The 26,998-nt window shown below is 41.1% G+C and overlaps 1 protein-coding gene across 2 annotated transcripts in view; it reads right to left on the bottom strand.

Annotated features, from left to right (window-relative positions):
* Nucleotides 1–26,998, bottom strand: part of Me3 (malic enzyme 3) — a 164,214-nt gene that overhangs the window by 40,034 nt on the left and 97,182 nt on the right. For both annotated transcript variants that reach the window (XM_090348584.1, XM_090348585.1), the window contains exons 5-7: nucleotides 19,577–19,652; nucleotides 10,622–10,783; nucleotides 4,720–4,823 (exon numbers count right to left, since the gene is read on the bottom strand). In XM_090348584.1, coding sequence (XP_090204710.1) covers nucleotides 4,720–4,823; nucleotides 10,622–10,783; nucleotides 19,577–19,652 — 342 coding nt within the window. The remainder of the gene's footprint in view (nucleotides 1–4,719; nucleotides 4,824–10,621; nucleotides 10,784–19,576; nucleotides 19,653–26,998) is intronic.

Genomic DNA, 26,998 nt, shown 5'->3' on the forward strand with positions numbered 1-26,998 from the left:
ATAGGTACATTTCCTTTTGCTCAGTGTCCTCTGTTCCCTCATTCTCTCCCACTCCATGACTTGTATAGTTCACTCTCATCAGGGTCCAGTGTGCTCCGCAGCTCCACTTTTCACCCCTTTTCCTTTGATTCTGTGCCCTCCCCCACCATCCCACAGATGTACACGGGAGGACACAGTAAATAAGGTAAAGGATACAAAGGCATGAGAAAAAGAACAAATAAATTAAGAAAAATGTCCTTTGTTTCCACATCTTCAGAGTTTGTTTTTCAGTATGTATATTATTTTATATACACATGAAGAGGCACTTTGTGATTCCTCTCACTGTATGTGGGTATCTAGAATTCGGTGCATTTTGTCATAGCACAGTGCATTTTAGATCTAACTTGCACATATCAGGGAGAACATGCATAGTTTGTTTCTCTGATCTTGGTTTACCTCACTTAACATAATTTGTTCTAGTTTCATCCATTTCTCTGCTAATGACGTTACTTTATTCTTTCTAATGGCTGTATAAATTTCCATTGTATATAGGTACCACCCTTTTTGGATCCATTTATCTATTGTGGGGCATCTGGGTTGTTTCCATATCTTGGCTATTGCAAACAGTGTAGCAACAAACATGGATGTGCAAGTGTCCTTATCATATCCTGGGTCATGATGCTCAAGGTAGATGCCAAGGAGTGGTATTCCTTTAAACAATAAAGGCTATATATTCCAGACCAAGAGCCAACATCATACTAACTGGGGAAAAAACTAAAACCATTTTTCTTAACATTGGGAACAAGGCAAGAATACTGACTCTTGGGCCAGGAATTTGGCCTAGTGGTAGAGTGCTTGCCTAGCATACACGAAGACCCGGGTTCGATTCCTCGGTACCACATACATAGAAAAAAGCCGGAAGTGGTGCTGAGGCTCAAGTGGTAGAGCTCTAGCCTTGAGAAAGTTCAAGGACTGGGTTCATGCCTGAGCTCAAGCCCAGGACTGTCAAAAAAATACTGACTCTCTTCACTCCTCTTCAGTGTAGTTCTGGAATACTTAGAGCAATAAGGCAAGAAAAAGACATTAAAGAGATTCATTTTGGTAAAGAAGAAAAAATACCCCTATTTGTAGAAGACATGCTCTCATGTCTAAAGGACCCCCAAAACTCTACTTTCAAACTCCTAGAGCTAATCAACCAGTCCGGCAAAGTAGCAGTATACAAAATTAAACCATAAAAATCAGTAGCCTTTCTGTATGCCAAAAATGTACAAGTAGAAAGGGAAATCATGAAAACAACCCCATTTTCAGTAGCCTCAAAAAAACCCTAGAAATTAACCTAACTGAGATATAAAAGTCTTTATAACAAAAAATATAAACATCTAAAGAAAGAAATCAACCAGGAAATGTTAAGACCTTCCATGTTCATGGATAGGTACACTCAATATTGTGAAAATGGCCATACTTCCAAAAATATACAAAGTCAGTGCAGTCCCCATCAAGACAAGGAAAACAATCCAAAGCTTCATATGGAACAACAAAAGACCTAGAATAGCCAAAGAAATTTTAGGCAAAAAGAAAAGCAATGCAGGCAGTGTCACAATACCAGATTTTGAACTCTTCTACAGAACCATACTAAGAAAAATCACTTAGTATTGGCACAAAAATAGACCTGAAGATCAACAGGATAGATTAGAAGACTCACAGGATTCTTCAGAGGTCAGAATAATGGGGGAGGAAGGCATGTAGAAGAGCATTTGAAATTTGAATTCCTTCTTATAAAGTCACTATCAACAATTTATATAACCTGTCTTGAAATTCCTTATATGACAAGAAAGCCATTCTTCCAGACTCCAGGACATTGGGTGATAGATCTGATTTATTTTGTGCCCCAAGTGGCTTCTGTTGGCATTTTTACCAGTTGGTTCTTCTCTACTGGTTATGCAGAAGCAAGTCCAATCTGCCTGTGTTAAGAATCGCTTCCAGATCTGTGGAGGCAGTGCTGTAGCACTGATACAGAAATCTCTGTCTTCTTTCTACCAAGTAAGATCATGGTTATTGTTCTCCAAAGATACTTTATGACTCTTAACCTATTTTGTTTACGTCTGAGTGAATATGTAGGATGGTTTGAAAGAGGATGAATAAAGCACGCACTCTTCCTTTGTTCTTTATTCTATGCCTCCTGGCATTTCCTCCATTGTCTCAACTTCAAACTTCTACTTTTTTTGGTCATTTTTTTCCTTCATGCTCAGCTCATTCTGCTTGCTAGCCAACTCAATATCTTTCAGTCCCATCAGAACTGTCCCTTACCCTGTTTCCCCCACCTTTTCATATGTCTTTTTACTTAGCCTGAACTTTAAGAAATTATCCTTAAGGAGTTGCCATTCAACAAAGCAGTTTGTGAATATAATGCATCTTGATCAGTGCATCACTTTTCATCATTCTCTCCCACCCCTCCCGATTTTATAGGACATGCATTGAATGCCAAGACAGCATTCTACAGTTTAGACTTTTTTTTGCCAGTCTTGGGCTTAAGCTCAGTACCTGAGCACTGTCCTTGGATTTTATCAAGGCTAGAACTCTATCACTTGAGCCTCAGCACCATTTCTGGCTTTTTTCTATGTACGTGGTACCAAGGAATTGAACCGGGTCTTCGTGCATGCTAGGCAAGCACTCTACCAGTAGGTCAAACTCCCGGACTAGACTTTTAATATCATTATAATCATTTCCATGAATACACAGTCTCTGGTCCTTTCTTTTTCCCTTTCTCTCTTACATGCAAATCAGAATCCCAATTATATCCTATTCTGCCTCATCCTCCCCTACACCCAAAGAGTCGGACTTGGCTAAAGAAACACAGAAACAGGTAAATTGTCTAGTTTGGCTTGTGTTTCTATAACAGTCTTTTCTTACAGTTCACCTGGGAAGTTCAATACAGAGCACTCGCATCTACTGAGGGACTTCATACTGCAGCATCATATGTTGGAAGGTGGGAGAGCAAGAGACCCGAGAGAACAAGATGGCCTGAGATTGGGCTGGGTACCACTGACTCATGCCTGTGATTCTAGCTATTCAGGAGGCTAAGAGTGGGGGAAATAATTATAGTTCAAGGCCACAAGGACAAATGTTGCGAAGCTCAGTCTCAGCCAGTAGCTGTCTGAGTACAGTGGTACCCAGGTACAGCCAGATACACCTGTCATTCCTGCTACATGACAGGCTAAGTTGGGATGAGTGTGGTTTCAGCTAGCCTGGGCAAAAATATTCATGAAAATCCATCTCAGCAGAAAAAGGTTAGATGTGGTAGCTGTGCAAATCATCCTAGCTGTAGGAAAAAGCATAAATTAGAGGATCATAGGTCAGGGCTAGGAAAGTCACAAAGTGAGACCATACTCAAAAATAGCCAAATCAAATGGACTGGAGACATGGCTTTAGTGGCTGAAGTTCTGAGTTCAAAACTCCAGTACCACCAAAGAATGACAGAGAAAGAGAGAAACACAAAATCAAACCTGCTTCAATCTAAAAAGTCTTACTCCCTTTCACAATTGGCACTAATCTATCTGTGAGAGTGTAACCATAATGACCTAATAACATCTGATTAGGGGTCACATTCCTACGCGATTGCATCAGGGACTGAGTTTCTGACACATGCCTTTATAGTGGATATATTCAAACCATACCACTGATAGGAATGAAATTCTTGACCACAAGCCTCAAGTAGACTCCCAGGGCGACTTGGCTAGTTCCCAGGTCTGGAGGCTTCCCACTTGCCTAGGTATGTGGGTCACATTTTTTATCCTTTATCCTCTAGTACATCCTTCTCCACATTCATTTGCACCTGATGAGTTTATCTTTAACTAGACAGGTCTCTTACTTGTTCCTTCTACTCCCTCCCCCTACTTACTTGCTCCATCTGTGCCCAATATTCTGCCTTCCTTCTTTTCTTGTGTTTCTAAGACTAAGCTTTCCAGATATGAACTAAATTCTTGCTCTCAAACTTACTCAGGAATTTACTACTCTATTAGCTTTCTTTGCCACATCATCAGAATTATTATTATTATTATTATTATTATTATTATTATTATTCTCTTTTCAAATGAGGCCCACTGACTGGATCGCTGAAATTCTGTCTTGCCCAGCTCATTGTGGGTATTACCAGGACTCCATTTCTGAAGGATGTCAGCCATGACAGGAGCAGCAGGTGGCTTTGATGGCAGACAAAACTGGCAGATGAGGGGGGTGGGGCTGCTCATATCTTCACCTACCAAACAGATGACATCTCCTACATCTGGAAGGTCCAGAGGACAGGTATTCAAGAGTGATTCAGTAAAGCTGTCTTGTCCTCCCACAGAGATGCAAAATTGTGGTAAATGTGGCAAGCTACTCTCCAAAGCCAACACACCAGAAGTATCTCATCTTTCCTTCATCACATGCAACATCTTGTTTATGCTGAGAATCCTGACTAGCGTGCACGCACCAAGAGCGTTTTCCTTCTAGAACAACAGATTCTTCATTTCCAGGCCACAGAGCCTTCAGCTCATTCATTTTCTTCCCTCCCCTCCCCTCTCCTCTTTCAAAGATTCTTCCAGAGAATGCACCCATGTAATTCCCATCCTCTGTCCAATACATGGGGTTCAGCTGGAATTTGGAAAAGCACATATCTACTACCTCATACTTGAGATTCTTCCCAAATAATTGTGTAGTTCCCAGGAGTCCTTTTGCTGCAGGGGTAGCTTCCCCACTTACTTGTCTGTCACAGCCTTCATGAACTCATCCAGAAAGTCATCATATTCCTTCCCGCGCACACGGCGATGTTTGAGGCCAATGTACAGTGGGTCCCTGAGAAGTTCCTGGAAAGGACAGGAGAAGAGCCAGCTCTATTGCTAGTGATTTCTTAATTTTATTTAACAAACAAGTGTCTATATTTAGCATGAAGAACTATGGGGTAAGAGAAAAAAGGAGGTAAAAAGCAGCCTGGGTTTTCCCACCTCTCTCTAGTAATCTTCTTTGTAGGTTTCCATCTTCTTAGCCCTTAATTTGACATCTGCCTTGCCCAATACTGGGATTCATACCGAGGGGAAGTTAGTTGATTCTGTCTATGGAGTTCGGACAGAAAATGATGGTAGAAACCAGCTCTAACCAGGCAGGGGGGTGACATGGCAAAAAGAAGTAGCCCTTTTGTTTTCATTGAGCCATACTGGTCTCAGGCTCCAAACTCATATGCTTTTTGTGACTGTAGCCTTGTGTGTCCCCTTAGCCTTCATTTGATCAAAGATCCTTATCTGAGATAGAGGATCCTATCATAGGGGAGCCAGTTCTAAAACTTTCATCATCTACATTCACCACTCTGGTTGATGGACCAAAGGCATTCCCATTGGGGAAGGGAAACATAGGACCTTAACTGACAGGGTGGTGAGACAGACTGTACCCCCATTCTGTGACTCCATTCCTGGGCCCTTTGTTGCACAAAGAGTCTGCCTTTTCTTCTTCTTTTTAATCCTTAAGTAGCTGTACAAAGGAGTTGCCATTTAGCGAAGCAGTTTACAATTATAATGCATCTCGATCAGTCACCCTTTCAATATTCTCACCCATTTCTCCTCCACCCACTCATTTCATCACTCTTCTTACTTTTGTAGGATATACACAATTACTGACTGTTATTCTCCTCTTTTCCTCTTCATTGTCTACCCTTTTCCCTTTGACCCCATCTCACCCCTGTCAAGTGCCAGCTTCCTGGTATTTATTTTGTTGCACTTTGATTTTGCCTTTCTAAGGAATTACACTATTGCGTCTGTATTTTCACTGTCAAATAAGCTTTTTTTTATCTGCTTTGAACTTTTTCCTGCCTTTTAATGCTTTAATCCAAAGAGAAAACCTAGATGGTATCATTGCAACTCCTATCAATAAACAGTTTTAAAAGGTTTGCCTTGATCCTTTTACTAGACAAATCATTGTACAACTCTGCAGAGATGGAAATGAACAAGGAACAGACCCTATCCTTGGAGAACTTGACATTATGTGACAGATTATTATCACCCCCACTTCTTAAATTGAGAAGTTAAATATCTTGCCCAAAGCCGCAACACTAGTTAAGTGACAGAAAACAAATTTAAGCTCAGATGCATCCAATTCCAAAACCTAGAACCCCTTCAAGGTCAGCTAAGGTTATTCAGAAGAGCATCCGGGTCATGGTTCCCAGGCCATAAAAATTTCATTTCCTCTGTAGTATAAAAGTCGTTCTTCCTGCCTCCATTCATAGGGCCACTGGATTTAACAAATAAAATCAGGACTTGCTTCAAATTTAAATATCAGGTAAATATTAATCATATTGTACTGTAAGTTTGTCCCATACAATACTTTGCACACAGTTAAATGAACAACAATTAAGAATTACTGCTTATCTGAAATTCAAATCTAACATGACATCTGTGTTTTATCTGACAATACTATATGCTGGAAAATTCTAAATGCATGAGCATATTATACATAATGAGAAAACTGGGCTGAAAGACGGAGGTCAGGGCAATAAATGTATCCATGGTCTTTCTTGTGTACTACTCAGTTGATGAGGTACACTGTCTGCCTCTTGCCCTGTGTTGTACCCAGCCAGTGGCATCCTTGCTGATATGGAAAAGCCCCTTCTGTAGAGTTGCTCCAGCTGGCTGTGGGTGTGGATATACACTTTCCTAGGGTTCCATTCTGTTTTTTCCAACTCCCCAGTGTGGTCTGCAGACAAACTGAACCCCTGGACTTCCCCAGTCACGACCAAGCTCTCCTGGGAAAACTAGAAGTCCCAGCCATAGTGTAACTCCCTGGCCTCACTGTAATGTGCTGGGAAGAGAGGATGCTGTTGTGCGCTCCGGCCAAAGCAGGGCTGGCAATCAGCTTAAGCTCAAACTCCAGCTTGCTAATCTGTAAATCAGAGATGAGTGTAAGCCAGGCTCATAGAAGCATCACATGAGCAAATGATTTGAATATTCTATATTAGCATAAGAAGCTAATTTTCATGTGATTTTTACACAGAATTGCTCTGTATCTTGAGGCATAGAACATTTTATTATGAAAATATAATATAAAAAACTCTTTTATAGGCTATCATTGGGTGAGAATGCACCCACTACCTGACAAATGTAACTGTAATCCCTCTATAACATCACTCTGACAACTAAAGAATAAATAAAGAAAATAAAATAAATGGTGAAAAAAGAAAAAAAGAACGCTTTTACAGTCATTCCACTAGTATCTAATTAAGATTGTCCTTTTAACTTTACTGAAATGTACTAAGAAATGTTTAGAGGATTCAGACATTTGCATCAGGGCAAAGAGTTTGACTCATCCCAGTTGACTCTGGAGTCTGAGATGGATTCCTGACTCGTGCCCTCATTATTCAAGGTCTTGGGCATGTCACAACATTTCTGTGTCATGTCGCTTCATTTTTTTTTTTCATGTTGCTTCAGTCTTAACAAGGGGGGAAATGAGACACATGATTCATTTCGAGGTCAACAGGGCATCTCCTCATGAAGAGAACTTTCAGCCAGAAAAAGATCTCTCTGCTCATGAGGTCCACTTGAGAAACCTAATGTAAAGTTGGATGAGTATAGGGTTTGGGGTCAACCCTTGGGAGAAGCCATTTCTGTGGTGGGCTTCTTTTTCTGTATAAACTGAGGGAGCTAAAGGAATTCATGGTTTAGGTTCCTTCTAAGTTAGACAGTATAATTATCATATGTTTTGTTTCACCAAAACAGCAATAACTGAGAGGTGCTCCCTTCCCTGTTCTGTTGAAACTTTACCATGAGACATCCCTTCTTCATGGGAACTGTATGTATTTATTTTCCAACCACCTGGGTGCTGGCAGGTAAAAGTGACTACATTTCAAGGCCACATACAGCAGATGGTTTCCTCTAACAGGAAACCTGGAGGGGTGTTTTCTTTGATGACGATGAAAACTCCCGTGGCCTTGGCAGTTTTTATGGAGACATACACACAGATGGTGAAGTTGTTCTGACATTGGGACTCCCTGAAGCACACCCTCACAGTGATGATGCAGAAGAGAGATGTTACAAGGTTAAGCTTGCCTTTCCTGTAGTGCAGCTTGCTCTGAATAAGACATGTGCCCTAGACTTCTGGGGAGAAGATCATGCAAATTGACATTTAAAGAAAAAAGAAATGAAAAGGAACAGCGGTATGGGAGATGAAATAGTCAATTTGTAGCAAGAGAGACAAAACCCTGTCTTCCTAATATTGGTCCACTATGCCGCCAAGTTCTCATGTTCTGAGTACAAGACTCAGGGGAGAAGCAGACACTTGGAGTAGATGTAACACAGGACCCATTAAAATGAGCAATTAGGTGACAGGGTTGAAGCAATGACAACTAGATTATTCCACCCAGTCCTGGCTTTTATTCATCTCCTTCATTTCTAGCAGAGTGCCTGACACTTACTAAACACCTAATAAACTTTTATTAAATAAGTAAAGAGAAAGTATCCACAAAATAATCTTAGTTGGAAAAAAATAGAACACACCTACCAGCACACTATGATTACAACTAGGTCATAACTATACAATGAAATATATGAATAAATAAGCATTGAGGAAGACCACAGGTACAGCGTTGTGGAAGAAATGCTATTTCTTTTTTCCTTCAAAAGTTTAAGTAGTACTCCACAGTTGGTATAATAATAAAAAGAATCTGGAAGTCAACAGTTAGTTTCTACTTATAAAGAAATGGAAGTCTCAGCATTGGTCTAATATATGAAAAGGATCATTTCAGGATCTCAATCTTACCACTTGTAGTATATCTTTTTGAGCAAATGAAACTCTTTGGGCCTCAGTTTCCTCAAATGGAAAGAGAGTAATGACAAATGTTCAGCTCTTTCTGGGCTACTGTTTGGCCTAAACCAGGTGTAAGGTCCTGGTTTATAGTTACAGCTTATTTCTGGTCATCTTTTCTGGTGAGTTTGTCACTAATTGGGGTCAACCCTGAACTTCAGCACACCAGCTGAAGAATAGAATTGACCCTAAGGAAATAATTAGAGAAAGGGACAAATTGAGCATCACACCACACACAGTCTTTATGTCAAATATACAACTAACCTAATTGTTCAATCCATGTTATATGAATTAGTATATACCAGACAGCTATTAACGTGATCATGAAGAATAGTTGTATATACTTATGCTGTACTTAAAACTTCAGAAAGCTGATGAAAAACTATTTCAATATAAACCCAATTTTGTTATTATGAGTGTTTTGGGGAAAAGCAATTGGAGGGAAATACAAAAGAACATGTACAAAAAAATTAGCTTCAGTAATGTGACTGATCCTTCATTTTTTTTGTCAGTTGGAGGCTTGAACTCTGGGCCTGGGTATTGTCCCTGAGCTCTTCAGCTCAAGGTTTTTGCTCTACCACTTGAGCCACAGCACCACATCCAGTTTTCTTGAGGTTAATTGGAGATAAGGGTCTCATGGGACTTTCATGCCAGGTTTAGTTTTGAACCACAATCCTCAGATCTCAGCCTCCTGAGTAGCTAGGATTATAGACATGAACCACCAATACCCAGCCTTGATATCATTTTTAATACTTCCTTGAACTTCAATTTTCAAAGAATATGCACTGGCTGACTTTAAACTCAAACAACAAGGGTCATTAAGAAGCAATTGTTGAGCCAGATATTAGTGGCTCACACTTGCAATCTTACCCAGCAGCTGAAATCTGGAGGATTGTAATTCAAAGCAAAAAAAAAGAAATTAAAAAAAAACCAATCAATGAGGAAGACAGAAAACTCCACAAGACAGCATCTCTAAAATGACCAAGCAACAAAAAGCTGAGCTGGAGGCATGGCTCAAGTGGTAAAATACCAGCAGAGCAAGCAAGTTCAACAAGTGTGAGACCCTAAATTCAAATCCTTCTTTTGCTGAGAAATAGAAAGAGAGGGGGGGAGAGGAGAGAGAGAGAGAGAGAGAGAGAGAGAGAGAGAGAGAGAGAGAGAGAGAGAGAGAGAGAGAGAGAGAGAGAAAGAATGTATATGAGAATTCTTGAGCACTTTCTGATTCAGAGACACAGAGCTGAGAATCACAGACTTGCACAAATACTGCTCATAGAATTTGTGGTGCTTGTAGCAGACCAACTCTTGGAGTTTGGCCTCCAATTCTAAGGCAGCTGGAATTACCCCCAGCATAGTTACATTTTTTTCCCTGGGTTTACAGGTTGCTCAAATGCCTGATTCTGACATTTCAGCCCCTGGTATTAATGCTTGGAGTTTTAACCCTTCCACTCAGGCCACCCATCTCAAAAAATGCTGAAAATGTACATCCCACCCTCCCCTGCTGTGGTGAGAACTGTCAAACACAATCCCCCTCCACCAGTGGGGTCAGAGCAGCTTTGAAGGGGGAATGGAAGCTAATAGGATCTTGGAGGCAATGGACAAATGAAATCCCAAGCAAGGGTCCTCATGGACCCAGCAGCTAGGGGAGAAGCAGCAGCCAGGAAAGAGGAAGATCCTCCCATTTATGCCTATGTAGAGGATAGGGAGACCTTGGCCTTGATCTGGTCACAGGGATGCTGACAAAGAAATGGCTTGCTATGTGGATATAAACCCCCACCCACAAAAGCACTCTTCCTCCTCCTTGGTCTAGAGAGCCTGTTACCTCATTGTTGGTGCCGACATCCAGCAAGACAGGGAGGCAATTCTGGGGATTCACCCCTCCACACGCCGTGTACAGGGTCAGCTTGCCCGTGGGGATGCCCATGCCAAAGGAGCCCAGGTCTCCCAAGCCCAGTATTCGTTCCCCATCAGTCACCACCACGGCCTGAAAAACACAGAAGGAGCCATTAATGAGAAGCATCTCCTGAGATAGTTTTCACTTCTGTGTCTAGCAGTGTGGCTTGACAACTGAATGTCCGCTGACTTTGCAGGTAGCTGGTCCTCCGAGCAGGCTGGGGAGAAACCCCACCATGTGGAGATGACAGAAAGACACAGACCTTGTACCATGAGGTGTGGAGTATGGGCTGTAGACATGGCTGGAGGAAACCACAACTAGTCACTCTCCCTCAAAGAAATGCAGTAGAATTCTCCACCTCTGGCTCAGAATGGGGTGGGCACATGAAAGGAGAAAATGAAAAACAAGTGTTCGTGTTGCTTCTCCAGCTCCAGGGTTTAGAGATCAATGTGAGGGCTCTCTGGCCTGCATCCTAGTCTATGCTAAATCAGATTTGCCAGACTCTTTCCTAGAGTGTCTATTTCATGCAGAATTAGGAAGCTATTCAAGCTATTCTGAAATTCCTTTTTGCATCTGACAATGAACGTTTGAGGGCCAATGATGTATTAGATATAATGTGAGTTCGAACCTTACTATTACACATTTACAGCTGTTTAGGAAGCTGATAGTACTGAGAGACATGATTATATGATTATGTAGATTCCCTTCATTCATTCATTTAATACATATTTATGAAGCATCTATGTGGCACGAGTCACAGTGCCAGATCCTAAAGAAGGGAGCTCCAATTTCTTTATCAACAAAACGAATACGATGGATTTAGCCCTAATTGTATTGTTCAACAGAAACAGAAGGTCTATATTGACAATTTATGATTGGGGCAGAGGGTCAGTATAAAGAGCCAAACAGCCCAAGGGGCAGCAGTGATGGAGAGTTTCTTCTACTTTAAGTAGGGTTAACTTTTCGTGAATGAAGGGACATTTGTTCTGGAGCTTGGAAAAGTAGAGATTGAGGATACAGATGGGGAGGAAAGTATTTGGTATGGAAGGAACTTAAGATTCAGGGTAGAGTTGGGGGTACGATTTATGTATGAGGAACAAGAAGATATACATGTCATGAAAGAATAGAAAGTCAGGCAGAAATCAGTCAGTGAAAGGTCATGAATGTCATGGCAAGTCAGGGTGATGGTGAAACTCCTTATAAATCACCCCAAACTGCTCACCATCACAGGCTACCTCCATCTCTAAAAGAATTAAGCTTTTCAGCCACTCATTATTTCATTGGGACCTCGCTTTGGATCAGAAGTTAGGATCGGTTCTGAGCTTCTAGTGGCCTGGTTGGCCCTAAGCTTGAAGCCAATAGGCACACAGTGCTTAGGTTAATCTACTCAAAGAGCCCATGGCATCCTCTCGCTTCTCTTCTCTGCTCCTCCAGAAGTGAGCACGTTATACTCGATGCCACCATTTTGTAGGAATAGGTGTAGAGCATCTAGCTGTAAAGCTTCTGTAAAGAGCGTCACAGAAAGTACATGGAACCCACAGTGCTCATGGTATTTCCTCACACATTCCTAGTACTCAGAAGCCCGCTTCTCATCTGATCTTCTCAACAGCCTGGGCAGGTCTGAGATGGCTAAACTACCTTCCTCAAACAAGCAAACTGAAGCTCAGAGCCTTGGTCTTCGATCTGAAGAACCAGCCACATGCCAGACATGGAGGTAGTGTCTACCCAAGTTCTCTCAGAAAACCTAGGTAACTTACCAAGGTCATCTTGTGTACTGTCAAGATGTCAGGCTTTGGGCTTCTGTTTCAGGGTACTTTCTACCATTCCATTCTACTGGGCTAAAGTGCTCTTGACAAATCTTGCCCTACTTCAGCACCCCATCCTCTCTGCATGCGCCCCTGCCCGTAACCCCCCTCTGAATTCCTCCTGGCATCTCTTCCAATTGAGTCCATGCTCTTGAGCCCAAACTCTGAATTTCTCTACTCTTTCTTCCAATCAAAGCTCCCTTATGTTGGCTCCCCTTCTCAGAATCCTTCTTTCTGCCGAAAGGCAATGAATGGCACAAAAACAAAAACAGGAAATCAGATACTTCTAAAAAAAATCTTTTTTTATATTGTATTTTATTGTCAGGATAATGTATAGAGCGGTTACAGTAACATTTGTCAGGTAATGAGTACATTACTTCTTGAGCCTTGATATCCCTTCTCATATTTCTGTTCCCCTTTCCCTCCCCCCATTCTCTCTCAATCCCAGTGAATTCTTTTGATAGCCCTATAAGGAAGAGTGAGAATTATTTGTGTTTTATGGACAAAGAAAACCGGTGAGGGGGCCAGGAGTTTGGCCTAGTGGTAGAGTGCTTGCCTAGCATGCACGAAGACCCCGGTTTGATTCCTCGGTACCCCACATACATAGCAAAAGGCCGGAAGTGGTGCTGAGGCTCAAGTGGTAGAGCTCTAGCCTTGAGAAAGTCCAAGGACAGTGCTCAGGTCCTGAGCTCAAGCCCAGGACTGGCCAAAAAAACAAAAACAAAAACAAAAACCGGTGAGGTTAAGTTCTTTGCAAACGGAAGGCTTGATTTCTACACCTCTAAGAATTCAAGCAATATTTTAATCTTGGCTCTTTGATATTGTATCATATGTAATCTTGGATAAATAACTTTTGTGAGCTTTAATTGTGTACAACATTGTGTACTAACAATGCCGAAAGCATCAGATTGTTATAAAGATGACATGAAATAATGCATGGCTCATTTTTAACCTGGTACAATCAGTGAGTGGTCACTCTTTCTAGAAATTATAATAATAATAATTTTTTACTTTCTTAGTTTAGCATTACCATAGAAAGACTATAGTTTCTTAGTTTAGCATTACCATAAAAAAGACTATACAATAATTATCTGTTAAATGAGGGAATAAAAGAGAAAACAAAATGAGACCTATTTTGGAGGACAGTACTTGGGCATGAACTCGGATGTTCACTCTATCGCTTGAGCTACTCCCCCAACCTGGCTGAGAGCTTTCAAGAAAATATGGCTATGCAAAGCTTTGAACATTCTAACCTTTCCGTCTTTACCATCTCACAGGCTTCTATGCCACCTCGTGAGGACATTTGTAGTTGTCCTCTCAACTTCAACAAGTTGCTGAGTAAATGAGTCTTTTTTTTCCTTTCTCAAAGTTTCTGAATGTTTTTTGCTCAGTTGTCCCACTTCATGTTTCCATTTCCCATGCCCAAAGCTATCCAGTCTGCTCTCACTTCTCTGTATTGCTGGTTGGTCAGTTAATTCTGCTGATTGTATCAGCTCCATGGCCTTGGCACCTTCTCCATGATATTTCTATCATCTCTACTGCCTTGAGTCAGCACCTGTATTTCTGATTGAAGCCATCACTGCCACTATACAGTGCACAGTTATAACTGTTCATGACGCTCTTAGATGCTCCCCATTCTATTTTATGTTTCCCAAACACATCTATATGAATTACTTTCTTGCTTCCAAATCTCCGATGACTCCTTATCTTTAGAAAATGAGGCTTATATATTCTAGCTGGACCTTTAAGATTTTCATAGACTATGTCCAATCTGACCTTTAAATCTCCCATTCTCTACACTTCATCCTATCTAAAACCTTTTCATTTTTATGAACCTTGCATTTTCTTTAATATGCCTGTTTACTCCTTAACTCTTTTGTTTTCTAAATTCAACTTCTACCGTCTTTGCAGATTTCAAAGAAAAAACTAAAAAAAGTATCTCCCTTCCATCTTCCAGAAGCTTCCCTTCCAGAAAACATCAGTCCCTCCTCTGAATTTACATAGTATTTTTCTTCAAAGCATCTGTCCTTCTTCCCTGTACCTACAGTTGCATTCAACTCCTTCCCTTCCCAAAGTGGCTTTGTATTTTTGGGGGACGAGGAATAGTCATGCTATCTATCTGTGATTCCTTAGCACTTAGCTTGATCTCTACAACAGAATACTATACTTGGTAAATGTTGGGTAATGTAATAGATTCAACCTAAAACATAAAGTGACTTCTCCACTGGATAGAATTCAGAGCTGATAGAGAATAACAAGTTTGGAGAGATGGGTGATGTTGCCCCATGACCCCAATGGAATGTTGCCAGGAGTGGTTAGGTTGATATATTGCCCAAAGGCTTAGGGAAAACCTGGGCAACCTGCAACAGGATCATATGTTCCTTGTTTGGATTTTTTATGGGTCATAACTGCTTTGTCTTTCAGCTGATTGGGGACAATTGGAGGATAATATGTCATCAACTTTCTGTGCTTGCCCACTTCAGACCTATGACCTTCTCTGACTACTGGAAATGCCCATTGGCTTAGATGGACCCAATAGGATATAGCAAAGGCTGACCTGAGGATCATGATATTTTGCTTGCACTGGGTGTCTTTGGGTTTGGAGCTATGTATATGGATGTTCCATAGTAGTGTGTGTGCAGCCATTTCCTTCCTCTTTCTTTTTTTAATATTTTTTATTGTATTTAATAAAAGGGTTACATGATATTTGCCAGAGAGAAGGTGCATTGATTCACATACATTGATACCCTTCCACATGTCTTGGTCCCCATTACCTTCCCCCCACCCCCCTTCCTTCCTCTTTCTTTTGCATCATTTTGCACTCTCTTCTTTCCCTGTCTCCTCCTTTCCTTCTCTTCCTCCATAACTTAAATCATGCACATTCTTAATTTCAAACCTTGGTTCCATTTGCAAAGAACTTAACCTCACCATTTTTCTTTGTCCATAAAAATACAAATAATTCTCTCTCTTCCTTATAGGGCTATCAAAACAGATTCACTGGGATTATGAGAGGGTTGGGGGAGGGAAAAGGGGACAGGAACATGAGAAGGGGTATCAAGGTTCAAGAAGTAATATATCCACTACCTGACGAATGTAACTGTAACTCCTCTGTACATTATCTTGACAATAAAATACAATAAAAAAGATAAAGAAAAAGAATTCACTGGGAGGGGGAATGGGGAAGATAGTGGAAGGGGTAATATTGATCAAGATGCATTTTACTCATTACTTGACATATGGTATTGTGATCTCTTTGGACAACTAAATTAATTTAGAAAACAAAAAGGTTCTCTATCTTTTTTTTTTTTGCCAGTCCTGGGCCTTGAACTCAAGGCCAGAGCACTGTGCTTGGGCTTTCTCAATGTTAGCACTCTATCACCTGAGCCACAGCACCACTTCTGGATTTTTTCTGTGTATGTGGTGTGAACCCAGGTCTTCATTCATGGTAGGCAAGCACTCTACCATTAGGCCAAACTCCAGGCCCCAAGATTATCTATCTTTTGCCAAAAAGAAAAATGAATCTGTCCAAAGCACTTACTTATATCATACTATATGACTGCCTAATATCATCCTTTAGGGCAAAAGAGTTACTTCCCTATTTGCTGCTCTCAGCTGTTAGCCCATCTGGGAAATCTACTGAAGAGAAAAACCTTTTCCTAAGCTATACATCATTCCAAGGATAGCCCATAGCTGGATGAGTATAAAGGTAGATGCCCAACTCAGGACATGTTCCTAAGCCTCCTTATGGGCTCAACTGTCTTCTCCTTTCAACCTCCCTCTAGTTTAACTAGCTCTGTGCACTACCTACCTTTCTCCTTTCTCCTTGCCGCCCGAGCACTTCCTACTATGCTAATTTGTATGCTAATTAGCATCTTTGACACTAAACACAGAGTGGAATTTCACATCACACAGGCCACTGCATGGTAAGCACCTGGACCTAATAATTGGATCCAAGTTTAAGCACTTCCGTGTCTGGTTCCTAGTAGCAGCCAGTGAACCCTTGCCTCCTCTATCCAGACATCTCTCCACCTTCCTTCCCAGAATCTGCTGTGGCTGGGATGTGAGACATTTAGGAATTTGGGAGAACTGTTGTGGAGGAGGGGGATTCTTAGCTGAGAGTCTACTCTCCTGGTTCCAGGTCATGAGCATTGTAGTAAAGAGTCAAAAAAGCAATTCTCACTCTTGTGATGAATGCTGGACAGCTCTTAGCAGCCCAGTGACTTCTTCCCTCAATAAGAAAGGCTCACAGAAGTTCATGATCTAGCATTTGGCTCCATTTGCCCCATAGTCTGCTTCCCTTTCATCTCAGCTCGCAGCTCTGCTTCCTAGCTGGGAAAGCACAGAGTTCAGTTTTTACCTCCTCTTTACTTAGGCAGCAAGTAGCAGTACAGCCCAAAGACACTGGGGAAACTGCCTCTGGTACTCAGCTGCTGGGAAAGGAGAAGAAGCAGGTTCTGGGCTGGGTAGTCATTTAATTTTAACATGCTCACCTGGGCAAAACGCACCCCTGGTCATCTTTGACCCACCCCGAGGGTTTTAGAAGCAGTCTTTCTGCCCTCTGATTACAGTGCCTTTGAGAACCAAATGAAATGAAGAATTCCTGTAAAACCTCTGTTTTTTGTTGTTGTTGTTGTTAGTCATGGGGCTTGAACTCTGGGACTGGGCACTGTCCCTGGCTCTTTGGCTCAAGGCTAGTGATCTACCATTTGAGCCACAGCCCCACTTCCTATATTTAGTGGTTAATTGGAGTCTCACGGACTTTTGTGCCTGGGCTGGCTTTGAACCTCAATCTTCAGATCTCAGCCTCCTGAGTAGCTAGGATTATAAGCATGAGCCACACCAGTGCCTGGCTTTTTCTTTCTTTTTTTTTTTGCCAGTCCTGGGCTTGAGCTCAGGGCCTGAGCACTGTCCTTGGACTTTCTCAAGGCTACAGCTCTACCACTTGAGCCTCAGCACCACTTCCGGCTTTTTTTCTATGTATGTGGTACCGAGGAATCGAACCCAGGTCTTCATGCATGCTAGGCAAGCACTTTAACCACTAGGCCAAACTCCCGGCCCCAGTGCCTGGCTTTTATGCTTCTTTTATTGTGCATCTCTTGGAGCAGGACCTCCACCTACTAACAATTATGCCCTGCCAAAAGGAGCAATTAAAACCTAAAATCAAATCCATGAGTCCCTCCTCCAGGCCCTGTGCCAGCTTAGTAGAAAGGGAGTCTTTTTTTTTTAATCTTTTTACTACTATATGCATTAATGAGGAGTCTATCTTGGTTCCTGGTATATGGAAGATGCTCCATGCATCTGTTGAACTGAGTTCCTTCAATTCAGCAAATGTCTTCTGAGATGTCTTTTGTGTTCAAAATATCCCATAGTTGGACTGTGGAACAGATCAGTGTTCAGACCCGTGGCAGCATGCCCACTCAGGTTAGTCTGGAGTTAACTTCCTACCCAATGAGCTAACTTCCCGTAATATCTTCCAGATTTTATTAGTTTCATCCTAGACACACCCTGGAGATTTGCATCTCTGAGACCTGAACTTGTAAGGCCAAACAAAGCCTGCAGATAAAGAGTCTAATCAGATAACCAGGAAAGAAAAACACAAGGCAAAAATCAGACCCAGACATGAGATGTTCACAATAAATCATTAATCATAATCAGGATGGAAGTCAAGGGCTTTTGCTGTGGTTCAGGCCTAACTCCTGAGAGGTACGTACTTGTTTTCCTCTTTTCAGCTTCTCCCACAGGAGAGCCAGAAGTGGACAGAACACAAAGAGAGGTAGGTGGAAAGAAGTTGCATTTGGTGTCTTTTGGAGAGGGGTGAAGAGTCTCAAGGAATTGGCGGGGGGAGAGAAGTGAGAACCTAGCAAAAAAATAATGAGTGCCACAGTGTGCTAGTGGTGGCTGGGTGATGTGACTGTTGAGTTACTTCTATCATGCTCAGGCAGCTCCAGTCTCTCGGGCTCATATGGCAGAATACCTCACTAAGCAGCTCCCTCCATGTTGTTTCCAGACACGGAAATGACTTAGAAGCCAGAGCTCCTCAAACTCTTCCATGAAAGTCCTAACAGCAAAAGGAGATCTGGGGATTTAGCCACAGGATAATAAATCTCTGAAAGGTTGCGTGTCTTATGTTTTAAAATGGCACATTGCTTTTCATATTTATATTCTGTTTATTAAAAATGTTTCTTCTCTAGATTTTGGAGTAAAATTGAACTTCAGAAAGAAATAGTGGGTTTGTCCCTCTGCATACAATACTTCTACTGCCGCATATACCTGTGTCACATATACCTAAGGGAGTACACCCTGTACTCTCTCTTCTTATAGAAAGTCCTCAGCTACATCCTAGTTTCTGCAATGCCCAATGAGCCAAAGTCTATTCTCAATTCAAGGCCCAGTTTCAATGTCATTTACCCTGCAAAGACATCGCAGATTTCCTTCAGACTATGAGCTGTCTCTGCTTTGAACATCCTCAGCTCTTTCTCTGTATCTCACTTTTCTCTGATCAAGTTCTGCCTTGTTAGTCTAACATGTCAGTGTCAGGTGTCAGTCTCTGTTACTCAGAGTAACTCTCAGTTGCTCTCCATTTTCCTTCTTTTTTTTTTTTTTTTTTGGACAGTCCTGGGGCTTAAACTCAGGGCTTGAACACTGTTCTTGGGATTTTTTCAAGGCTAGCGCTCTACCACTTGAGCCACAGCACCTGTGGCACCGAGGAATCAAACCTAGGGCTCCCTGCATGCTAGGCAAGCATTCTACCACTAGGCCATGCTCCTGGCTCCTCCATTTTCCTTCTAACATGATGTCTACATCTAATGTCTCCCATGGAAACTGGCTTTGTGTGTTAGCAGGTGTTCCATACATGTAGACCATTTCCTCATCCTCATAAGAATAATTACAATGAGAAATTTCATACAGACATCTGGCCGATGTAAATCTCTGCTTTTGGTGCATGCGTGTTTGTTTATTGCAGGTCTGTAGTCTGGGCCTGGAAAGAAAAATGCAGCGTCCTCATGGCTCCATTTATAAGTGGAATGATTCTGATGCAGGCTGACAATAGAGCAACAGCAATGAAAACTGACCATACCTTAATATTTTCTTCTGGCCAAGAGTTCAGGATTGTTGCAATGTGGTCCTTGTCATGAATGGTAATAAACAGCCCACTAGAAGAAATACACACAGAGAGAAACCAAGTGGTCAGACTGGAAACATGACAGAGATCATAAATACTAGGTATCATTTGTATCACTTAACTTTGAACGTAGACTTGGGCAAAAGAAATTCCTTCCCCAATTCTCAACAGTTTAGAAATCCTGCTTCTGCCCTCCACTTATTACTCTCCATAGAACCAGAAGTGCACGGGGCCAGGCTATGTATGTCTGTCCATGTGCATTTTCTAACTTTACCGAAACTTGAGAATTCTCTCACTTGGTGACTCTAGGGCTTCTTTGAGAAATGTGTAGGTCTACTCTAAAGGTCATTCATTTTGAGGGGGAAGGAGGGGTGCTGGTCCTGGGGCTTGCACTCAGCCTGTGAGCTCTCCCTGAGTTTCTTTTGCCCAAGGCTAGTGCTCTATCACTTGAGCCACAGCACCACTTCTGGCCTTTTCTGAGTAGTTTTATTGGAGATGAGTCTCACAGATTTTCCTGCTGGGGCTGGCTTAGAAGTATGATCTTCAGATCTCAGCCTCCTGGGTAGTGAGGATTGTGTGAGCCACCAGTGCTGGGCTTCTCAAGGTCATTCTTGAGAACAGACCAGTGGCTAGATGTTAGGCTATGAGTGGAGTGTGGACATTTGGGTACATCTGGGGCCAGAAGTGGGGGGTGGAGTTGTGATGAAAAGAGGGTGAGGTGAGCATCCTGAGAATTTTCTCTGTACCACTGGAGTTTGAGAATTCAAAACTGGTTTTCTAGACCACCACTGAAGTATATTTACTTGTACACATAGGATGATAGAACATACTTTGTTTATTAGGTAGATTTAGAATTCTAATATTTCAAACCTATAGTATATGGGCATAAATCTTCTGCCCTGTAATCAGGAGTGAGACATTATGTATACTTATATGTGAAGAATTCCTTTTCCCTATCATATTCTATGAGATTTCCCACTAATTTATTATTAGTTCTTAACCCTTTTCAAGTCTTTATCATCCTAAAAGTAAAACAAGACTTCTGGATTCTAGTGGAAACAGTAGCCTAATAATTTTATAAGCATTCTAATTTATAATTATCTTAATTATTTATATATTAAATATAAACACATGTATAATGATAATAATTGTGGATTCTTTTTATATTTATTTACAAATTTAATAAATTATACTTGGAATAGTTTGTATGATAAAATATAACCATAAAATCATTTATTGTTGTATTATGAAATGTGTCTCTCTTTTTCTTTATGGCAATGGAGATTTGCCAGTAGTGGCAGAAACTAGAGGGGCAACTAACTTTGAAAGGAATTACTCTTCTTGAAATCTGCAAATTGGCAGCCTTTTGTCTCTGGTTACTCCAATTACAAGTAACTTGGGACCTCATAAATCCAAGGAATTACTAGCTTGAAGTTTGAGAGTAGAATTGGGTTTGAAGAACCCCTAAGAAGGGAAGAAAGAATTCTGAAAAGGAAGGGGCTCCAATAAACTATTTTTCATATATTTTTATTGTAATTAATAGAAGGGTTACATTATATTCACCAGATAGAAGGTGTATTACTTCACAAACATTGATACCCTTTCTCATGTTTCCCTCCCCAACCCCCACCTTAAACTATGTTTTTTGTAGGTCATGGGGCTTGAACTCTGGGCACTGTTCCTGGGCTCTTCAGCTCAAGGCTATTGCCCTGACCCTTGAGCCACAGTGCCACTTTAATAAACTATTTCTTAAGTGTAAATCTGTGCCTAAAATCACTTTAACTCTTTGGATAACCACTGAACTCTGCATATTCAGGGGGACTGACTTCTGAAATGGTGGAACAGAGATTTCAGTGACTGCTAGTTCGAAGAGACAAAAATTGCTGTTTGAATCTAGTTAACTCCCCTAAAGCAAACAGCAAACAGCTACTCTTCAGAGAAACAAAAGAGTATCCAGAGCTTCATTATAACATCCCACGTACTTCATGTATATTTGAGAGTTTTCAAAATAAAAAAGGAAAACAAGAGAAAGCAGCAGTCAAAGTGCGAATGAATCACAGATTAACTCTAAATTTCCTCATTTCTTGTTAGGACCATTCTTTCTCCTCCCTTCCCTTGCAAAAAAAATTTTTATTAAAGAATTTATTAACATTGATTTTTACATCATATTTTAAATGACAAGTTTAACAAACAAGTGTTCAAGGCCTTGCAAAAATTTTTAAAGTGCTACCTAAAAGAGCTATTTGTGGTTTCTAGTGTTTTTTTTTTTCTAACTCCTACTCAATTCCCTACCAATACCTTCTCTCAGTATCAGGATTCCAAACTATCAATGACTTCACTTCCCTAAATGCAGAATGCTCTACATCCACACCCACTGGCTTCTCAGTAGTATCTAGCACGTGTGTGTGTGTGTGTGTGTGTGTGTGTGTGTGTGTGTGTGTGTGTGTGTTTGTGTGTGTGTGTGTTGGTCCTAGAATTTGAAATTAGGGTCTAGGTGCTGTTCCTGAGTACTTTGGCTTAAGGCTGGTGCTCTACCATTTGAGCCACAGCTCCAACTCCAGGTTTTTGATGGCTAATTGGAGATGAGAGTCTCACAGACTTTCCTGCCTCCGCTGGCTATGAACCATGATCCTTAGATTTCAGCCTCCTGAGTGGCTAGGATTACAGGCTCCTGGCAGTTTCTAGCAACTTTATTTGTATCCCCACCCAAACTGTGGCTTATTCTCTCAATAGGCCTCTGGCAATGACAGCCAAGGAAAAGAAATCCTTACTGGAAACAGTACTTGGCGTTAATAACTAATAGTTTGAACAACTTTATGTTAGGGCTGGACCACATGCGTCTTATTCATGGCTGTAAGTATGAGTCCCAAAGGGGTTTCAAGCACACAACAAGCACAAGGGTGTATGTATACTACCTATCATCAGTGCTTTAGACCATGGTGCTGATGGGAGACAGAGCTGGGTTTTTGCAATTTTTAGCCTATATAATCCTTCCAGATGTTTCTGTGAAGGTCTATGATACAGGAGTTCTACCAAGCCATTTATAATACATTTCTCTCTCCCTCAGTATATTGAATTCATTTAGAAATAGGATTTTCTTTTTCAGGATCAAATTAAGATGAATTCATGAAAGTGAACTCTAATTCAATAGGACTTCTGTCCTTATTATAAGAGGGGATAAGATGACCATGTGATGACAGAGCCAGAAATTGGAGTGATGTATCTATTAGTCAAGGAATGCCAAGAATTGCCAGCAAGCACTCCTATGAGAGAGAGAGAGAGAGAGAGAAGAGAGAGAGAGAGAGAGAGAGAGAGAGAGAGAGAGAGAGAGAGAGAGAGAGAGAGAGAGAGAGAGAGAGAGGAGAATCAACACCTTGACTCGAGACTTCTAACCTCTAGAATGGTGATACCTTTCTGTTGTTTCAAGAATCCATAGCAGCACTCAAGAGCTAATACAGCAACTACTTGATTTTTGTACAGCAGCCACAAGGAGTGGTCATCCTGATTCCTTTTCTGGACATTTCTTAAAACCTGAAGGCTGTTGGAATTTCCTAAGGGCAAGTGCAGGTGAAGTTTTCTCCATCTAACAAAGGCCTGCAAATGACATCATTATCTCCAGTTTCCATCAGGAGCCCGAAAAATTCTTTTGAATTGTAGAATTCAGTTACATGGGTCAGAAAGAAAAACAAAGATAATGTTCACTTAAAAGAATGGCATTTCTTTAAAAAAAGAGAGAGAGAAAGAGAGAATGGTATTTTTTGAGAAAAAGACTCATAACCCTTATCTCAGCCAGCAGAGGAGTAACCCTTCAAAATTTCCCAAAAATAGAATTGGAAAAAAACCAACAACAAAACCCATTGAAAGAGACCACACTCATTTAGTCTTCTTGGCACTAAGTCTAACACAAAAAAGAGGACTTAATTAAAACAGGGTCCGTGACATTAGGCAAATCACGGCAGCGAGCTCAGGAGGGGCTCTGCCCTTTTAACTCTATAACAATGGCTCACTGTTGCTCATGAAACCAACATACCACACATTTTTGGCAGGAAGGAAACCTGTCCTCTGAAAACCTGCAAAAGGCTATTTTTAAAGTCTTGGAAATCTCCCCAAATGCACAGCACAGCAAGAGAAACCAGGTCTAAGAAATCCAGGCAGTGTACCTAAGATTCCACTGGGGCTCTATAGAACAAGAAGCTTGGAAAGCAGAATGGAGAGTCTAAAGTGCGGTCCTGGCTCATGCCTCAGAAGAATCACACCGTGGTCTGTGGTCTACAAAGTTCCCAGGGTGGTATGATCCAAGTAAAACATGGGTGTCCATTGATTCCTGTCGGATACGTGTCAGTGGCTGGCCACTCACAATCCTTCCTCTGTTTAACATTCTCTCTTGAGGAACATGGTGAAGATTTATGTACACTCAGACACCATAGAAAGTTTCCTGTTCCCTGGTCAGCCCTTTCTGTTTGTACTTGGTTTCCTTTGTAGGTCGGATGTTACAAAAGGAGAAGATGTGCGTCCTGTATCTGCCTAATGGATGTCCAATTTCCTTCTGACCTTCCCAGATGACTGTGGGTATAAAACATTTTTGTGTTTGGCATAAGGCTTAAGGTATGGACAGTGATTTCTGTCCATGTGACACCATTAGCTGGACCTTAGGGAAAGGTAAGAATACTTTGGATTTACATTCTTGTGGTTAACAATTGCCTTGACCCTACATGGGCTTCACACAGTTTGTATAAGTCTAGACATTGTTTAGAAACATGGAATGCAAGGATGAATATTATGGTTTCCCCCAAGTAGACCTGAAACATCAGGAGGGCAAAATCCATGTCCTCTACTTCCATTGATTTCCAAGGGTGACCAAGTGCAGCCCTACAAATAAGAGTATTCTCTGTAAGGAAGTGTTTTCTGTTATTAGATCTGACCATGGAAATTTGAGGAGGTTAGCAGATTTCTCTCAGTCTGTTTTCTCCTCTGCAGAAGTAAGAAAGGAGATTAGATAACCTCTAAAATTCTATTACCTTATGTTAACAGTGCTGTGGCACAAAGCTCACAAATAGACATGGAGACATTGCAAGCACATATATTTGAGTTAGGCAAATTCCTGATTTTCAGTTTTTTCTTTTTTCTTTTTTTTTTTTTTTGTTCAGTCGTGGGGCTTGAACTCTGGGCCTGGGCGTTGTCCCTGAGTTCTTCAGCTAAAGGATTGTCCTCTGCTACTTGAGCCACAGCAGCACTTCCCTGATTTTTCAGTTTTTAAGCAACTTTTCTGAGTCTTTGGCTCATCACAGAATGGATGTCTAACCACTAATCCACCTCACTAAGTTGATGAGAATATGCCCATACACACCAGTAGTGATAAAGTAGTTTCTTGATAATTTTAAGTTGGTAGACGAAGGCACATGGAATTCTGTGCCACAGTTCACAGACAGAACAATGGCATATTTGGATTTCCATGAGTCATCATGCAATTATCATTTGTTTCCCTTTTCATCTAAAATATTTCCTGATCTGTCTATCCAGTATATTGCAGTCAGTGCTAAAAAGCATTTATTGGATGCCGACTTGGGCAAGCTCAGCTCATTATTTTGGTGACATGGTTAGAATCCTTTCCCTTGTAATTATTGAAATTGTAGTAACAACACAAACTATATACAAAGTGGCACATAACTCAAAGATTTTGCTCTCCCTAATGCTATGATTTGATCTACAATGAACTGTTCTCAAATTCTGCAGTATTCTCTAGAATACAAAGGCAGGAGCCTTAAAAGTTGTCAGGCCATATAGACATGAAGAAATGCTCGACAAATGCAAATCAAAACAAGTCTAAGACTCCACCTCACTCCCGTTAGAATGGCCAGGATCAAGAAATCCAATAATAACAGATGCTGGTGGGGATGTGTACAGGAGGGATCACTACTACACTGTTGGTGGGAATGCAAACTTGTTCAACCACTATGGAAAGCAGTATGGCAGTGCCTCAAAAGGCTAAAACATAGAGCTCCCCTATGACCCAGCAATTCCACTACTTGGCATTTACCCAACCATCCAGAAACAAGGGCATACTAAATCCACTAGCACAATGATGTTCATTGCAGCACTATTTACCACAGCAAAGATATGGAACCAACCCAGATGCCCCTCAATTAACTAGTGGATCAACAAGATGTGGTATGTATACACAATGGAATACTATGATGCTGTCAGAAAGAACGATATTGCACCATTTGTAAGGAAATGGAAAGACTTAGAAAAAATCATAGTAAGTGAAGTAAGCCAGACTCAAAGGAACATAGGCTCAATGGTTTCCCTTATTTGTCATAATCAGTAGAAACCTTAGGTTCTCGTAGCTGAGATTTACAATAGAGCAAAACCTAGATACAAAAAGCCATATAATATGATACTAAATGAAAGAACCTCCAGGATATAGAAACAAAAGCCATACAATGAGTGATTGTTGTTCTTAATGTACTATGTTATCTCTCATCTCTTTTACTGTCCCTTGGTTATCTTATATTGCTACAGTATTTCACCTGGTTATCTGATATATTCTATATATGCTTATTTGTTTATTTGAAATAGGATAGGGAAGGGGGGAAAACAAGATGAGGGGGGAGGGAAATGGGGACCAAGACATGAGAAAGGGTATCAATGTTTGTGAAGTAATGCACCTTCTATCTGGTGAATATAGACTCTTATTCCAGTTAACCTCTAGAAAATGGGAAGTGGGGCTTGGCTTAAGGGTAGGGCGGTAGCCTGGGGCTGAAGAGCTCAGGGACAATGCCCAGGCCCAGGGGTAGGGGGATAGCCTTGAGTTGAAGAGCTCAGGCACAGTGCCCAGACTGAGTTCAAGCCCCATCACACACACAAGTGTCAGGCCAGCAAACCTGGGGCCTGGTCTTGGATCTTTTGAGGTCTGGTCTTTGGCTTCAGGTAAGGTATTATTACCTCTGTTATCAAATGTAATAAGGAAGAAAGGATGGAAGGAGAAAAGGAAAGAGGGGAAAAAAGCAGGAAGGAAAGAAGAAAACAAGGAAGGAAAAAAGAAAGGAAACAAGGAAGGCAAATGGAAGGAAAGAAAGAAAGTAGTATTTGTTCAGCTTCTGTTGAAAACATTTTGTAGATGCAATGCTGATTATTCACTGCCATGAGTCTAGGTGGTAAGCACTGTTTTTCCTATTACATCTGAGAGCAGTGAGGTAAGGAGATGAAATAAGCAGCAGAACAGCATGGGAAAGCAGGTAAAATGCCACCATGCTTTCTTTCATCTTGTTGCAAATTTTTTTTCTGCCCCTTTGAAGACTCTAAAATGCTAGGCCTCTCAGAAGACTGCATTTTATCAACATTGAGGAAAATCTGGTATAGGTTTCTATTTTTTTA

This window comes from Megascapheus bottae, chromosome 16, assembly GCF_031878675.1.
Source record: "Megascapheus bottae isolate mThoBot1 chromosome 16, mThoBot2.hap1, whole genome shotgun sequence".
In the NCBI taxonomy this organism is placed as follows: domain Eukaryota; kingdom Metazoa; phylum Chordata; class Mammalia; order Rodentia; family Geomyidae; genus Megascapheus; species Megascapheus bottae.